This window comes from Monopterus albus, unplaced genomic scaffold (genome assembly GCF_001952655.1).
Source record: "Monopterus albus unplaced genomic scaffold, M_albus_1.0 scaffold418.1, whole genome shotgun sequence".
Lineage (NCBI taxonomy): Eukaryota > Metazoa > Chordata > Actinopteri > Synbranchiformes > Synbranchidae > Monopterus > Monopterus albus.
In genome coordinates this window covers 234,456-252,348 of record NW_018128298.1, presented here as the reverse complement: position 1 = coordinate 252,348, position 17,893 = coordinate 234,456, and the positions used below count along the sequence as shown (strand labels likewise).

Genomic DNA, 17,893 nt, shown 5'->3' with positions numbered 1-17,893 from the left:
ATCTCCACATCAGCGCTCGTTAACCGAGTCGGGCCCAGTCAAAACAATGCAGCTGTGCATCGCTAGCTTTTCATGAGCAACGCATTGCTGACTGTCTTCTCGTCCGTTTAGGTAAATTCACTGCCCGGGTTTGACTCCAGGGGGTTTTAGTCCATCGTCCCCGTGGGAGGTTTGTTTTGTCGTGGGAGTTTTGTTTTGTCGTCAGTGACGGTGGATATGGAGACGGCTAACGGGGGTCTGTTGGGAGCACTGGAAGGGAGCGGCTGAAAACACGAAACACAGGAAAGGGGAATATAAATAAAAAGAATTTCACAAGCTCCTGATCGTCCGGCTGGTGCGTCTGCGGTGTTGACGCTAACGGGCTGCTCCGACCGAGCGACGGGCGGACAGCTCGCCTTGACCGTGGAGGATCATGGCCCCGGGCTCGCTGGTGGCGGCCTGCTGCAGCCTGGCCCTCTCTACGTGGCTGCTCTCCTTCTGCTTCGTCCACCTGCTGTGCCTGGATTTCACCGTGGCTGAGCGGGAGGAGTGGTACACCGCCTTCGTCAACATCACCTACGTGGACCCGGCTACGTCGGAGCTCCGCACCGAGAAGACGGAGTGCGGGCGCTACGGGGAGCAGTCGCCGAAGCGGGACGCCAAGGGGGTGGTGGTCCTGCCCGGAGCCCCGCACGACCGCCAGGCCTGCGACCCCAACACACGATTCACGGTGCCCGCACAGGCCGGGGCCTGGATAGCGCTGATAGCCCCGGGCAACTGCACCTACAAGGACAAGATCCGCCACGCCGCAGCCCACAACGCCTCGGCGGTGGTCATCTTTAACGTGGGCTCCGCTAATGCCAACGACACCATCACCATGCCTTATGCAGGTGAGATGAAGCCTTAAACCGATGGATCAATATTACATGTCACTGAAACACATGGATCTGTTTTCTGACAACTTCAGACAAGTGCCGTCGATAAACTTACTCTGATCCATCATTAGTAAAATCACCAGTAAGGACATTTTATTTTAGTCCTGTGTCTCGTTCAACTTCACATGTATTTAAAGCCAAAAGCCAAGACAAGGACCTCTAATAGAAGTCAGGATTATATTTAATTAAAAAATCTATTAGCTGCTTTTTATTCTCTTCCATAGTAGCAAACCTAAGATTCACTATCTTCTGACCTTTTATAGACGAAATAATCAGTCGATTAATTCAGGAAATAGTTTGCAAACTGATCAGTAATGATAATAAGAATTAGCAGTGGATCAGTGTGAACTGGATCCCAGTTTGTCTGAACTGGTTATCAGACTGTGCCTTATTGGTTTCTGTCATTTCCAGACCGACTGTTTTCACCTCAGCTGTTTAGAAGAACTGCCTGTGATGTTTGTAGGCAGTTATGATTGTGTGCCCAGTTACGTAACAGGGAGACTGGGCTGCATTGGCAGATGAACTGGTGTTTTTATTCACTGTCAGACTTGCAGCTGTTTCTCTGGCAGCTGGAAAGTACCCCAGGGACCCGGAGGTCCATGGCTCGTGGTCTGGAAGCTGGTCATTCAGGAAATACCAGCAACAGGGTGTGTGTTTACTTTAGTTCAAGTTTCTCACGATGTTCTCCGTGTCAGGGCCGTTTCCTGACTGGCGCTGGAGTTGTTGCTCCAGAGAAGTCGGTCTGGCCCTTTTCCCTCGTCCCTCTGTCCCCAGTGGACCTCATGGAAGTCTCTCTTTGGACTGAGCACATGTTACATAATGACCTCCAATAAGAAAAGTTCTCACACAGCACTTTGCCCCCAGGCCGTTGACATTGGACTCATTCTGATCCACATTACCATTAGTTTTAATTAGTTTCAGTAAGTGCAGCAGCCACTCTGTTTCCTCATTTAGCCGAACACCATCTCTGCTGCAGCGTCTGAGCAGATCCTTGTTGTCCACAACACTGTGGAGGCAGGCGGTTTGAACTGAACCAGACTTTGGGCTGACTGATCTTCTTTACTTGATCCAAGCTGAGGTTTGGTAAAGCAGTGCAGCGTGCCGGGATCGGCTGCAGAACAAGCAGTTTGGTGTCACTGACTCCCGTGTTATGTGCTTTACATATCAGACAAGTTGAAATGGCAGAAATAACGAAGCACAGATGTTTTGCTTGCACAAACAAATGAAACCACTTTGGAGTCATTGAGCGTTCGTGGGGTGTTGACATAACAGGCCTATGTGGGAAAAACTGTTCCTGTTTTCTCTAGAGATGATTCACACAGAATTTCATGGTCTGCTCACAAACAGGATGATTCACACAGAATTTCATGGTCTGGTCACACAGTTTTAATCACATCGTGATCACGTGGGTGATGGCCTCACACAGGTGTAATGTGTGCACAAGGTTCAGTAGCCTTCCCTATGGACGTCAGTTATGTGGTTCACCGTTCTCTCTGTTTAGTTAAGACGCCCAACCTGCGTAACTAAGGTGCAGGATTAACTAGTAAAATATTCACCTTGTTTAACTCGGTTCTTCTATTTACATTGTTAGATTTCTAGCTCCTCTGCCAAAGAAGTTAGCTCAGTAAAAGGCTTCCCCTCAGAAGCCACAGGTAGGTCGGCAGTTCTCTGTTAAAGGCACAAACCCAGGCTGAGGTTCATTGTTGACCCTGAATGGGCCCTTTTCACAGTGATGTCAGCTAACATGGTGACTCCAGGGTGAGGGGGTTTCACTGTTTTCAGTTCAGTGCTGCACTGGGGCAGATGGATTTAAGAGCAAGGCCACAGTCCAACGTTTCCCTGAGGTTGTTTAAAAATAAAAAAGGACAACACCAGCAGCCGCTAGAATAACAACATTGTAAATCACATTTGTTCACAACAGTATTAGTTTATTTTTTGTTGCTGCCACAGATCAGTGGTGAACCCAGCTCTCTGAAAGCTGTCAAGAGGTTTAGCGGTGACGGTGTGCAGGAGCCACAGAGAAGTAGAAAACATCAGTGGGTGTCCTCGCAGCTATAGAAATACAAATGAGTGTTGTGGAGACACAGTGATCGGTTTTATTGGTGCGTGTGTGGTGGACTGAGTTCTGTGCTGAACACCTACAAGTATAGCAATGGAAAAGTTACTCAGAATAGTTTATTACTGTGTCGTCCATGTGTCTTCTACATCAGTTTATCGTCTCCACGGTGCAGGAAGTGACTTTGTCCAGAGTCGTCCTTTCACACATGTAACATGCAGCAGGAGACGGTCCGTGTCAGACACCTGGGTAGAGCGCACAGGGGGCGGGACATGAGCTGGTCAGGTAGCCGGTGTGTCACTTGGTCATAAATAGCCCGGCCCCCTGCTGTACCACGATTCTGGTGCCACCTCTTAACAACACAAGTTCCTGATTCTCATCTCATCTCCAGCTAGATTGTTTTGTTGGCGTCTTCACTGTAAATGACTGCTTTTCTTCCTGATTCCCACCGGTCACATGACAGAACGTCGTCAACACGCCCACTAGCTCTGTGTGATTACTCCGGACTATACGCTGCTGTGTTCTCACTTGGCCCTTATGCAGACGTGGTACTAGGGAGCTGGCAGAGTAGAGTCCACTTGAGGTCTGGATCAGCTGACTTGGACATTTGCATCTAGAGAATTTCAGGGTTGTAGTGCAGGTCTGAAAAGGGCTCTAGACTGACGCTCCCTGGAGCCGGACTCAGATGGAAAACATTAAGAACGCCAGCAGATTGTAAGAGTACGTGAGGGTGGACAGACAGTTACAACAGTGTTTGTGACAAACGTTTCTGTACACAGCCTCCCTCAGCGTTCCTGCAGTTAATCACCCGCCTGCCAGCGACAGCCCCCGTCTGTGTGTGTAACTAATTAGTTGTAAACTCATGTGGACATATTCTGGACAGCCTGGGAGACATTTGTAACCAGTGGAGGAATTTCCGGCACTTTTTAACTCGTCCAACATGTTGTGAACTGTGTTCTAGGCTCAAACCTGCTGCACTAGTTTTATGTTGAACATTCAATATGGAAGTCAAACTTTAGCTTCTGTAACTGCCAAATGTGATGTAGTGACACAAACTTGCAGAGCTCAAGGGGCTGTGTTTGTTCACAAACACAAAGTGTGTGTGTGTGTGTACGAGTTTGTGTTGTGTTGTGTTTGGCTCAGAGGAGGTGTTCTCGCTCATTTACTGATGAATCCTCGAGCGACTAACACACTGAATCATTAGCAGCTGCAGACCCTGATCCTGTGAACGATAAGGAGACAGAACTTCCTCCTCCAGACTCTTCATTCATCACTTGTGCTCTCCAGAAATCACACACCAGACCGCTGTCACTGACTAATTCCTGGTCATCACAGTAGACTCAGGTCTGTAGCTGTGTATCTGCAGATATCACTGTTAAGCTCAGACCCAAACTAACTGCATTTCCTCTCACCAGAAGGTCATGGTAGGTGAAGTACTGGAAAAGTATTAATGTAACTGTGATGGCATGACAGCAAAGGTCCCTGTAAAGCTGAGAATCAGGGCAGTGCAGCCTCAGGCTTGGCCTCAATAAAAGGACGTAAACATGTTTACATGAGACATTCAGCTACAGCTAACAGTTATTTATCAGTTCATCAAATCATTTCTCTCTGTTTGTTTATAAAATGTCAGAAGTTGGTTAGGAAGCAAGGGGATTTTTTTTTTTTTGTCTGACCAGCAGCTCAAAACCTAAAGACATGCACATTAGACATTTGAGGGGCTGCGAGCAAAGCACTGTGGGATTGTTTCTTAAAAAATGATTGACTAAGTATTTGCAGGTAAAAACTAACAGTAATCACTTTGAATTAAACATGATGCTGCAAACAAGGTGTAATTTTATAGGATGTCTTAAAGTGGTTCCCAGAGTGGGCGTCTTCACACCTGGAGGCCTTAAGGAAGGACCCAAGGTGCATGTTTTGGAGTGTGCATGTTTGCTCAGAGGAGTAAAGGTCGTGTTAGTTTTACCCACAGACCACGTGGCATGATTCATAGTTAAACCAGCTGATTCATTAGTACACAAGCTGAGCTGTGTAGAGAAGATGTGCTTCTTAAAGTTTGAGGTAGAGATGAACTAGGACTCCCAAGATGCATTTTGGCAGGAAACCTCCAGTTGCAGGGAGAACCTAAAGGTTAAAGTAGTTTTAACAGTCTGCAGTTTTAATCAGTTTACCTGTGGGCGGTTTTCTTTTGTCCTAATGCTGTTTTCTAACTGGACAGTCAGCACTTTGTTTGGACTTTAGACTTAACGTTCTGGCCAGGGGCTGTGCACGTATCCAGGTCAGACGGCTGCTGTTTGTTTGGATCATAGACTGTATGTAAAGATGGCTGACATGTCACTGCTTCCTGACACTATGCAAAGGTGAAGCCAAAATTAGCATGATAATAGTTACTAAAAACCACAGAATCACTTTTGGGGAAAATATATTTGATTTGTAGTTTGAATTTTTAGTTTGGTTCGTGTCCTGTTCGCTGACATGGAGGGGGCGGGGTTTATGGCCTATACTGAAACAAGCCACCAGGGGGCGATTGACGGCAGCTACACATTGTTTGTCTGCAGTTTATGGTTTGGAACGTTACACTTAGCGGCCACCTTAGCTCACTGTGCACATTTCCCTCTTCAGGTACAGGTGAGGTGGTCGCCATCATGATCCCAGAGCCAAAAGGCCGCGAGGTCGTATGGCTGCTGGAGCGTAATGTGACAGTCACCATGACGATCACCATCGGGACGAGGAACCTGCAGAAGTACGTCAGCAGGACGTCGGTGGTGTTTGTGTCCATCTCCTTCATCGTGCTCATGATCATCTCTCTTGCCTGGCTTGTCTTCTACTACATCCAGAGGTTTAGATACGCCAACGCTCGAGACAGGAACCAGGTACACACGCACTCAGTGATGCGTACATTACACACAGTTATACTTAAAGGAACTTTACAGCGCCCCAGGGGATTATTTTGTCCAGGTATCTGCCTCCCTTGTCTCACCTGCATCTAAATCTGTCACGTCCACCTCCCTTCCCTCTTTGTCCAGCGTCGACTTGGGGATGCAGCGAAGAAGGCCATCAGTAAGCTCCAGGTTCGCACCATCAGGAGGGGCGATCAGGAGACGGAGGCCGACTTCGACAACTGTGCCGTCTGCATCGAGGGCTACAAGGCCAATGACGTGGTCCGCATACTGCCCTGCAGGTAAAGACACAGTGACCTCCGACCAGAATCGTTCAGGGCTTCATGCTAAGTTGACAGAATGTTTTGGCCACTAGAAGCAAACACAGTGACGTGAACAGAAAAAAACCTGAATGAAATGAATAATATTTGGTGTGTACGTGGTTTACCTTTAACACCAGTTCTACTGAGCACAGTGTTTCCAGGTACTTGGCAGGCAGGTTGTTCCAGCATCGTGGACAACCTGTACGAGTTCTTCTGTGGGTTCATGGTGTCTTATGTCTCATCATGTGATCCCAGACTGACTCCATGATCAGGGCTCTGTGGGGGCCGGACCATCTGCTGCAGGACTCCAGGTTCTTCTGGTCTCCCAGCATGGTTCTTTATGTCTCTGTGGCGAGTTAGGCCCAGTGGCAGGCTGCAGGTGGCATCTGATGAATCTGAATATCTAAAGTGCCTAATGTACTGTTTCTAATGTCAACTGAATATTTTTGTTGAATCAGAATAAAATGCAGTTTCTGGAAAATGCCAAAAAGCTATTGCCTGAAACCTCAGGAAAATAAAATTCAGTTGCACCTTTTAGCATCTTGATGTTGATATTAAAACGTCCTCCACTGTAAATGCAGTTTTTCTTAGTTGTTGTCATAAAGGGTACTGTTGAGGGGTAAAACAACGTATGTGGGGAAGAGCTGTGTAAAGCTTTGTGTGCAGAGGGAGCTGATGTCACCTGAGTCGGCGTCACAGTGGATTAAAGAGCAGAGTGACCACATCTCCACTGACTCTATAAGGACTGTTTCTATTTACAGTCGTGGTGGATCATGGGAATGTTCCAAACATTGGCTTGGCTGCTTTCCTTCAAAGAAAGAAGCTGAAATCAGTATCAATAATTATATTTTTGACAAGTTAGCGACATGTGACATCTAGAACACCAACAGCCAAGTAGTTTGCAAGTCATTTAAAAATAGTACTTTGCTGATAAATCCTGCTGTTCCCTACAGAAACCAGTGGATCTTAATCGGCTGTTTGGAACTATTTAAAGCTACACGAGTCACATGACCTGCTGCCATTTTTGACCCCTCAGTGTCGGACGTTGTCTACCTTGACGGCTGAAGACAGGTCTGAAAAGTAAAAAACTCTGAAGGTGTAGATTTACAAAGCAGTGAGTTGACCAGCACTACAAGCATAACACACCTTAATGTCTGACTGGAACTGTTGGAGGTTGTGTTGCATTCTGGGTAATTTAGACACCATGGTTTGACAAGACAGTAATTTGGAGTGAGACATTTGGTTCCACTGACTGTTTTATACTTTTTAACTGTCCGTCATCAGTCTGACGCTGTTGACGGGGTGTGACAGCGATGCCGGGCTGGTTCGTAGGTTAATTAGTTCACTTTATTGAGCTTTGGATGATTTATTTTGGTGTCATGTGATCAGTAAAGGAGTGCGGTGCTGAAAGTGGTTTGCAGTTGTGTGGAGCTGAACTTAGGACAAACTGTAGGAATGCTTGGAGAGCAGGACTGTGTGTAAAGAGCAGGAGACGAGGTTATGAAATCATTTTGGTGAAATAAAAAGCATGTTCATCCAGGTTTCTCTCGTCTTGTTTAACTGCACAAAATGAAAGCAGCTGTGAACTTGATTGTCCTCCAGCATTTTTCTCTGTTTGTTGTGTGGTGCAGAGTTACAGTCATGCAACTGATTTCACCGTGTTTGGCTTCTTTGCAGACATTTGTTCCATAAGAGCTGCGTGGATCCGTGGCTGCTGGATCACCGCACGTGTCCGATGTGCAAGATGAACATCCTGAAGGCCCTGGGCATCACTGTGAGTGTGGGGGAGGGGCTGGAACGAGATCGCTTTGGTTTTACCTTGTGTTTTTCCAGGACAAGTAGGGCTGCGGCCTCGAAAACTGAGTTTCTGTCCCATGACATGGTTTTGAAACCACATCTTTTTTTGCTGACTGTCCTGGTGATAAGACCTCAGCTTCCTGCTTTTGTTTTTTCTTTTGTATGCATGTACAAATGTGGAAACCTTTTTGACTTTTGGACTGAATTGTTTTAAATATAATATATTGTTCTGTCTTCAGTTTGTTCTCTGCACATGCTCACACATAAAAAGCTCATTTGAAAAATGTTTAAATGTGGTGATGACCAATAAATCAGTGACCCTGGTGAAACCGGGTTCCTAATGCCCCGAATAGAAAAGGCTGGTTGCTCTGGTGACGTTTAGTTGATCGGCTGATGACGGCAGCCTGGCTGGTTCACGGCATGTATATGGACCGAATGTTCCCAAAACAGCTAAAGTTTTAAAAACAGTTTCTTTACAGAGGCAAATAAAATCCTATTGTAACAAACAGCTTGTGAAATGCACTAGATTTAGCTAAACTGTGGCACATTTACATAAAATATCAGTTTTACAAAACTATTTTTTATCATTCTTGAAATGCACGTTTGTATTTATTATGTAACAGTTTCAGCCAGTTAAATAGGTCATGGTCCAGTTAGGTAGACACCATCTGTCCTGCAGCACTGCCAGTAAATGTTTGGTCAGATCATTGCCCTTGTTTATTTACTGATTTAAATCACGATTTAGTTATTTGTAAAGTCCTTGAACAACTGGTTTTGTGTGTGAAGCAGAATGAACATTAGAAAAAACACCAATTCAAAAGCACTGATTCTCTTTCTACCAAAACGTGGGCACAGGTGTAGAAGTATTTCACACACTGCTGTTATGATGGTACAGTGACCGTATCCTCTCCGCTCCAGTTGAATGCAGACTGCCTGGACGACCTGCCTCTGGACTATGACCTGGCCCTGGGTGGCGTTGGCGGGGTTGGAGTGGGTGGAGTCGGGGCCCTGGCCCTGGAAGCCATAGTGTCAGGGGCGTCGAGTGACGGCACACTGAGTGAGGGCGGCTCCTCGGTGACGCTGGACCCCGGGGTCCGACGGGTGGGTCTCCCCCAGGACTACCACGACCCCGACACCCTGAGAGACAGCCCTGTGACGGCCACCACCGGCACGCATATAGGTAACACACATGAGGTGTTTTTCCATCATAGGGACCTACCTCACCGAATAACATTTGTCACAGGTTCTGCGTTTGTTCCCACTATGGTGTGCCCGCTTTGGAGGTGCAGGAGGGAAGGGGTGCGTGCATGCAGAGCAGTCACCGGTGATTGGTTAAATGCCCGCGTCTTCACACCTCAAGCATTACCATTACAAGCACCATGTGTGAGGGGGGAGCAACCCCTCCCTCCTCCAAATAGAGAGCAACAGAGAGAAAGTACAGTGGAGAAACAAAGCAGGACGGTCGGCGTCAGCCCCGGCGCCTACGCTGGGTGATGGCTAAGGGAAGTACGTGGTGTACTGCTCATTAGGGCCCAGTAGTGGAAACACTGCAGTACTGTGTGGCTCAATAACCAGATCAGTGATGTTATACTGACCCCCAGTGGTGATTCTGCTACATAACAGTTTTTAGTTGTGATGGGTGTTAAATCCACAGGTACAGAACATTTCTGGAGCTGCTTCTTTTGCTCATTGCCCATTTTTACTGTTGCAACAGGATGTGGTGAGAAACATAAAGGAAAGAAGGAAGATGCAGCATAAAGTTTAATTGGGTGAGAAACCAGAGTGAAGCATTTAATGTGAGGTTTGTTTTAGTTTCCCCTGTTGGTTCAGCATCAGCATTTTCAGACAACTCTGTTTGATTCACAATTACGATACAAGAATTATTCCAGGTTTTACTGTGACATGATTTCAGAGGCACCAAAGTTACATTTCCTGCTGTTTCACTAGATCATCATCTGGTTCATGGATCAGCACCTGCTGCTCATTTATTACCTCCTCAGCTGCTCAGATCATGTTACACAGGCATTTTCTCCTCTTGTACACTGTCAACGTTTATTTGACTGGAGCTCAGTTCCTCTAATTTTGTTGATAAAACGGTTCTGAAAGAAAAATTGTATTTAATGTCTAGTTTATAGTATGAAGCAGTGCCACAGCATTTAAATCTGTCCCACTAATTTAGTTTGAAATGTCCCTTGTTGGGGCCTTCGAGTTCTCAAAACATCATGATTTTATTAGTAGTTTTCCATTCCATGGTAGCACCTTCTGGATTTAGCGTTCTTATTAGATCCATTTACATGGTTATCTATGTAGTTTTACAATTCTTAACTTTAACAGAACCGAGCATGTCATGTCCTAATCTTTATTTGTCCATGCATGTGTCACAGCAGGATTTGCTTCTTGTCAAAATTAGCAGAAGTTCCCTGGATTTCTTGACTGGGAATCATTAGCGAGTCTCATCAGGTCCTGTTCAGATTCTGGGTCTTCATTATAACCCAGGCTTCCCCTCTGTCCTACAGGTGAGCTTCAGCCAATGGCGAGCAGTGCCTCAGTGGCATCATTGGTCATCGCCGTGGAAACTGGTCTATCAGATGAGGAGGGGCCCATGGTGCCGTCTCATCTGGGGGACAAATCCTGAGAGGAGCAGAACCAAACCAAAACCCAAGCCAAAACGGAGTCGAATCAAGTTCAGATTTTCAACAGACTAGAGTGGGCCTGAAGGTCCAGAAAGCGACCTGACTGAACCAGATTGGAACCAAACCTAACTGTACTAGACTGTGAATGACTGGAGCTAGGCCCAGGAGCTGGTTCTGGTTTTGACTGGTTCCAGGATAAAGCTAAATCCAGAACCATCACCAGGGTTTGACTTGTTTTTTTTTTTTTTATCTTTGGACTCAAAGGAAACTGACTGACCTGGTTTGGCGTCCTTTCCCAGACACCTGGAGACGTTGGACCTGACCTGGGTGTTGTTCAGTTTACCTTGGTCTCATGTTTGGCAGGTGTTTTTTCAAGGTTAAACCTATCTGCCTATTTGCTGTCTTTCTGTGCAGATGTCTTGACCAGCCCACACCTTCATGCTGTTTCTAGACACATTTCTGCAGTTCGTGTCTCGGCCCAACTCGTATGTCATTAACCCAGACAAACTTCCATAGTGGCAGAAGGAAGAAATATAAATTAAGTCCTACATTTCAAATGTTGAGAGGCTCGACTTGATGTTTGCCTGCAGACTTGAAGCGCTTTGGAAGAGCAGATGGGATTTAAATTCTCAAGCTAAACAAATTCCAAGAGGCACATTTATATCGACAAACCCTGAGGATGATCAGAATCTCATCAGTAATCATGTGAACAGACTAAAACCTGAGAAAGTTGGCTGCCAGAAGAGGACTCACTCTTTGAAAGGGTCAACATTCCCCTTCATCAGGGAGTACGGACGACCTTGACTGCTTGAGAATGTCTGAGTGATCTGGGCCAGGAATCTGGATTTACCTGCTTATTTCTGTCAGATCTACTTCACGAGAAGCGCTCGTGTTTTGAGACCTTTGAGGAATATAGGTACCTGAATTTTCCAAGTAGAGAGGCACAACAGCTAAACAAACCTTGACAAACAATGGTGCTGTATCAGGGCTGCCCACTTCTGGTCCTGGTCTGGATTCTTGAAGAGTTCATCTTGCTTATTTAGCTCATTTTAATATGCCTGCCACCATGCCAGGTGCTGTTTCTTGACCTGTGCGACATCTACCATGACTGACTTCATTTTGGAAGGAGGACTTTAAAAGGACAAACCAAGTGTGTTGAGCAGCGGATTCGATCTTTTTTGTTTTTCTTATGTTGTTCTTAAGCAGTAGACTCGTATTTCAGCAGTATTACACTTTCAGTTTGACCGCAGTATTGATTAGCAACTACACACAGTATTTAGTTTTCCCCTCTTTTTGCCTGTCTGTATATTTTAGGCTTTATATTTACGTTGCTCTGACAGTGTTGGGTTTGGCTGCTCGCAGTCTCAGCTGTGGTTCGAAACAGGGTTTCTATGTGTCTGAAAAACTGCTAACTGCTAAAAATGCTCTTGACAGTTAAGGTAAAGTTTGAAGAAGGTCGGTGTATAATTTCACTTCAGCAAATAATGTAGATGTGCTGACTGCAACGCACAGATGGAAGAAATAAGTAAAAGGACTGAAAACTAGCAACACATCATGTAGCTTGGTAAGTTAGAAAATGTCTAACACAGTCTGAACTTGTGACTTTTATGGTCAGACTGTACAGATCAGTTGTTTGCTGAGCACGAACTCAACAACACCGTAAAGAAACGAGGAGCCGCGGCGGGAAATGTTGATGGTCCCAGTTGAGGTTTTGTAGTTTATACTGGAGCCTTTGACAACAGCCAAACTGTAAGACAGTCAGCCAGAGCTTTGGATCCATCAGAAACCAAAGTGGTCGCTTGACATCCAGACTGATAATTGTATATTAGCTAATGACCAGTTGCAGAAATTTGGCCCATTTCTGAGATGACTTGGTGTCACCAGGTCAGAGCTGGAACCTGTGTGAAACTCCAGAGTGTCTGTCCGGCTTTAGGTTGACGAAAGACTTGCGTCATCAGTCTTCCATTGTGTTGCCTTTGCTGAGTAGTAGTGTGTGATAACAATTATCTCAACTTCCTGCTTCAGCCCTCCGATAAAATGCCATGAAGGAACTTTTGGTTTTAGTGAGGTTTTCCTGTCCGTCCGTCTGCCTGACCACATGTCCAGCACAGTGGCCTCATGCTGCCTTTTTAAAAACACATTTACCTTTAATCCTGACAATCGAGGACCGGATCTCTCACGTGCCGTGAGGGATCAGTTCTCTGAACTTCAGCCAACTTAAGTTTTCATATCCACTGTGTGTACACCACAGTAGGCGTTAGCTGCCGTTACTATTTCCAGAGGTTAAATAATCAACACTAAAATGTGATGAGAGGGGTCCAAGTTAGTGGGTTGGAGAAGTACCTTCACAGCTGTGGACGGCGAAGTCCGACAGAGAATCTCTCCTCGCTTCGAGAGGTTGTTTTGCTCTGGATGTGTTTGTCAGTTCAAAGCCCAACATGTAAATATAAAATGTATGTTCCACTGCGGGACGTGGCGTCGCTGTCTGGTCGTGCCATGGTGTCGCCAGCACCGTGAGCTTCCTGAAACCGAGAGGTAAAGATTGTCGTCTATTTTGATACCAGAGGAGAAGTTTATTTTTGTAACGAAGACATTCAGCAGCGAAGGCTGATTTCCCTCCTGCCCCTCTTTACCTTTGGCCAAGTGACTCAGTGTGACTGAGTACAGATCAGGAAGTTTAAGTGTGTATTATTTGTGTAATTGTAAATACACAGTACACAAAGCACCTAGACGATGCCGAGCTCTTGTTGCCCTGTAAACACCTGGGATCTGATTGTCAGCGTGGCCTGATGAGTGCTGAGCCTGATCGCTGGCTGGAGGACCAACACTGTACTGACTGTGTCCCCCTCACCTTTGGTACCGATGTGAAACCTTTTTGCTGCCATTCTAAAAGAAAAATTGGTTTTAAAAATTGTCGATTAATTTATAGAGCAGTGTATGAATCTCAGCATCTGAACCCGTCGTTTGTGTACCAACAGAAAGCATGACAGGATTTACAGCCAGTTACACAACTGTTGTTTTTACTTCACCATTAACAGGTTGTGTAACTATTTACAGGATATGCAATGGCTTTTAGTAGTAAGACATTTGGTTTGGGGGAACAAGAATTAGTACCCAGTTGTAAGAGAAAAGCAGTACTGGTTTCCAGTCCTGCCAGTGACTTCTCTCAGACCTTCAGAAACCAGAAGGACTTTTACTTTTTTTAAAAATCTTCTTCCAACTTTGCTTCCTGTTTCCTGTCTGCTCACAGTTCAGTTTCAGGGCTGAGGACTAGTTCACACTTCATTCAGGCAGATGTATAACAAACACTAGCTAATTTAAACATGGTGAAGCGGTGCCGAGCTTATTTGCTGTATTATACGATGATGGATTTGAATGCATTGTCTTGGCAAATTTTCAGTGAATAATGTTATAATTAAAGTCGCTTCCTTTATGTTGCAAGCTTTATTTTCAGTGAGTTTAGTTGAGCATCACGTCATTTTAAACCTTTGCACTGTTTCATTCTTATGTGACTACGGTTCCGCTGCCACAGGATTGGATGTGAACTGAGCTCAACTCCTTCAAATCTGTTTACTCTGTTCAGCCGCTGTGCATGCTGGTCCCCCATGATGCTCGGTGTCGCATCTCAAGTACTACTGGTACTTTGTCATCAACTGAATAGTGTAGGATCGAGAGCTGGTAAGTACAGAAACTGGCATCGACTCGCTAATCGCTAATTTTTTGTACTTATGATTTATGTAAAAGAAAACCCAGCTGTTGTATTCCTGTACGCCTGCTTGTGTTTAGACAAAATTAAACACTTAAGGTTTTACGAGTTTCTTTTTAATTACAGAAAAAGGTTTTGTAGTTGATGTTTTTAAAAGTATTCAGAATGATAACCAGCTCCAAACCCTTCATACGTCATTACTACCAACTTTTGCCAATGATAAAAAAAACAAGTGACATATTTCTATTTAAGAACAAATTAACATACAGTTGCCAATTAATCTTAATTGAGTGAATTAGAAAATGTTGTATAAGTTAATTAAGTCTTTTCTCATACTGGGATAGTATGGGAAATCTCAACATTACAGGTAATTTCACAAAACTAATGTGAATACAGGCCACATATTTAGTAACTACACTGCACTAATGAGGCTATAATTGGCTGATACTGATCTAATTATGAGACAGATCTCATAATTACTGTGTGAACTTTGGAAATCCCAGTTAAAAGGAGAGACCTTCTCTCTTCATGTAAGCCTGAGAATGAAGGTTCGAGGTTTTGTAGATCCTTCCAAGACACTAACGTTACCATGATTTAGAACTGGGCCCTCCTGTTAGTCGGTAAGGAGATGTCTGATTGGTTCATTGTTCTTCCTGTTCCTGCCTTTCCCTGTTTTGATTGCTCAGCCTCTTTTGTGTTTGCACTTTAATTCTACGCCTCTGGAAGGTTCTAGAGAAGTCTCTTTTTGTCTCTTGCCTTTATTTCGCCTTGTGCTTTCTGTTGCCTTCCACTGTTTTCACTCTTATTTCATTTTAAAAGTCTTGTTGACCCTTACTCCTTTGTTCCTGTACTTGACCTTGTTCATCTTTATGTTTTTCTCTTGTCCTTATGTCTGGTTTTCTCTCAAGACCCCTGTTGAAAATATTGTGGTGCTGTGTGAGAAGGTGTTGAATTTTGTGAATGGAACTGAAAAGGGATCTGGAAAAACTAAGGAAGAATGTTTTGTGCCTACTGGTCCCTGTTAAACTACACACTATGTATTTGTTGACCACCTGTCTTTTAGCTTCATGGTCCGATTTGTGTTGTAGTCTGTAAACCTGCAGATAGATCTGGTCATGTGTAAGAAGACCTTGTACCTATAAAGGCCGGTTTAGTGACAAAGTGCGAGGGTCCAACGTGCAGGCCAAAGCTGTGGGTCTGCATGGACTGTCCACTCAACAAAAATATTACAGGGCGTGGACCAGAAGTTTTGACGTAGGAATAGGAGTGCATGTGCATCCTTTGTTCATATGGGCCAAGATCGAATTGGCCTTAAGAACAAAGTCTGCTTTCCGCTGGGTTTAAATAACGTTTCAACAGTGCTATGTTAGCATTTAATCACAACTACAGACGAGCAAGTCGAGGGCAAAGAAAGGACGAAACATCCAGATCCTTCCAGAGAGACAGCATGAGATGTCTTTGTAACCATGGTAACCCCCTCAGCTACCATGACGATGGGGTGTGTGACGTGTGCATTTCAACAATATTAATTGTTTTCATAATGTCTGTCTGTGAGATTGTCCTGTGCACATGAACACAAAATAAACGTGTAAATGCAAGATGGGTGTGACGTCATGTTTCTGTGCTTCAGACATTTTTCTTTACAAACATGGTGAACATGTATTTTCATTATAGATTAATCTGTGGATCATTTTCTTGATGCTACTGGGCCAGTAATGCTGCTACTATTTTCCTACCAGGGCAGTTTATCTTGTTTTGTTTTGTTTGTTTTTTTTTTTGTTACTGTTACATTTTACCTACTAGACTAGTGCTGGTCCTGCTCCTGGCGCCCAGGAAACAGTTCTGGTGGTTCAGCGGTACACGAGCAGAAGTATTTGGGTTGTATTTGCTGCTGTCCTGAGAACAGCAGCCTTTCACTTTTAAGCAGCAGTGGTTGTTGAAGTGATGTAAAATGGACGGCAGCTCTCCCTCTTCATTGCTGGTAAATATTTCATGAAAAGCTGCACGAAGGCTCAAACACACTGTGACTGTGGCAGAGTCTAATTCCCAAATATTATATCTTTTCCTTTCTAGCCCTTATTTTTATTTCTTATTCTGTTTTCCTTTAACATCCCTTCTTTTGTTTGTTTTCCCTTCACACCTTTTATTTAGCCTTTTTTCTTTCTCATTTTTTTGTTCATATTTTTCTGATCTTTCTCTTCATGTCACTGTAATTCCTGCAGCAGTAGCAAACCTTGACTGATAGGGGGCGACACACACAAACACTAAGATTTGCATTGCTTGGTGACAAACACCATCATGTTTGGGAGACAACATCCAGTTTAATGTAACATCACATTAAAATGCATTTCACTCATTCCTTTGTTTACTTTGTCAGATCTTTCGATTTCTCCCATGAGGGACTACATGAAGTATGTAGAAAACCGGAACTACATTTTAACTTTTGCATTCTTACCACTCTTTCTTCCTGTTATCCACCTCTTCATCCACTGCAGCTCCTCTTACAGATCACTCTGTCATTAAAGTGATCATAGCAGCACCTGGGGGCTCGTGTAAATAATAAAGGATACTGGAAGTTTAATGCCAATTTACTCTCATCCCAAACATTTTATGATGGTATTAAATCTATCATCCTTAACATAATGACTGATGACTCTGTGACATCCTACATATCTAAATTGGAACTCTTGAAATTTAAATTTCAAGAATTCGCCATTCAATGTGGGAAAATCATCAGTCTTCTTCTTTCAGCTGTTCCCATTAGGGGTCACCACAGCGAATCATCTGTTTCCACCTAACTCTATCCTCCTCATCCTCTACTCTCACCCCAGTTAACTTCATGTCCTCTTTTAGCACATCCATATATCTCCTCTTTGGCCTTCCTCTTCACCTCTTGCCTGGCAGCTCCATCTCCAACATCCTTCTACCAATATAACCACTATCCCTCCTCTGCACATGTCCAAACCATCTCAATCTGGCCTCTCTGACCTTGTCCCCAAAACAGCCGACCTGAGCTGTCCCTCTGATGTGCTCATTCCTAATCCTGTCCATCCTGGTCCCTCCTAAAGAGAACCTCAACATCCTCATCTCTGCTACCTCCATCTCTGCCTCTTGTCTTTTCCTCACTGCTACAGTCTCTAACTCATACAGCATAGCTGGTCTCACTACTGTCAGAAAATCATCAGTGAAAATAACAAATCAGTAGAAATTGCCACAGTCAAAGATATAAATGTAGCCCGTTGGCACATACTGGGCTGGTACTTTTTACAAATGACACAAATGACTATGTCTTGTGTTGTTATAGCTACAGTTTTAATTTTATTTGTGTAACAGTTACAGCTTTAATTGCATTTGTGATGTAAATGCCAATTCTGGGAGAGCTGTATTGGTTACCACAATAGGTTCACCCTCTTTACGCATAGTAATGTGATTGGTCGAAGGAATCTGGCAATCTGTGACCTGCTGTGATTGGGAGGTGGGGAAGAGGGGTAGGAAAAAAAGGGGAGAGAAAGAAGTGGCTAAGAGGAGAGAGGAGAGAAGAGGCAAAAGAGAAAAAAAGAGAGAGACTGAAAAGAGACGGAGAACTTT

General features: G+C 44.5%; 1 protein-coding gene across 1 annotated transcript; it reads left to right on the top strand.

Moving 5' to 3' along the window:
• The first annotated feature begins 342 nt into the window (after positions 1-342).
• Positions 343-13,799, top strand: rnf150b (ring finger protein 150b). Its single transcript, XM_020586651.1, has 6 exons — positions 343-869; positions 5,590-5,840; positions 5,994-6,148; positions 7,847-7,943; positions 8,885-9,146; positions 10,483-13,799. The coding sequence occupies exons 1-6, from the start codon at positions 413-415 to the stop codon at positions 10,599-10,601; spliced, it is 1,341 nt and encodes a 446-aa protein (XP_020442307.1). The 5' UTR covers positions 343-412; the 3' UTR covers positions 10,602-13,799.
• The last annotated feature ends 4,094 nt before the right edge of the window (positions 13,800-17,893 follow it).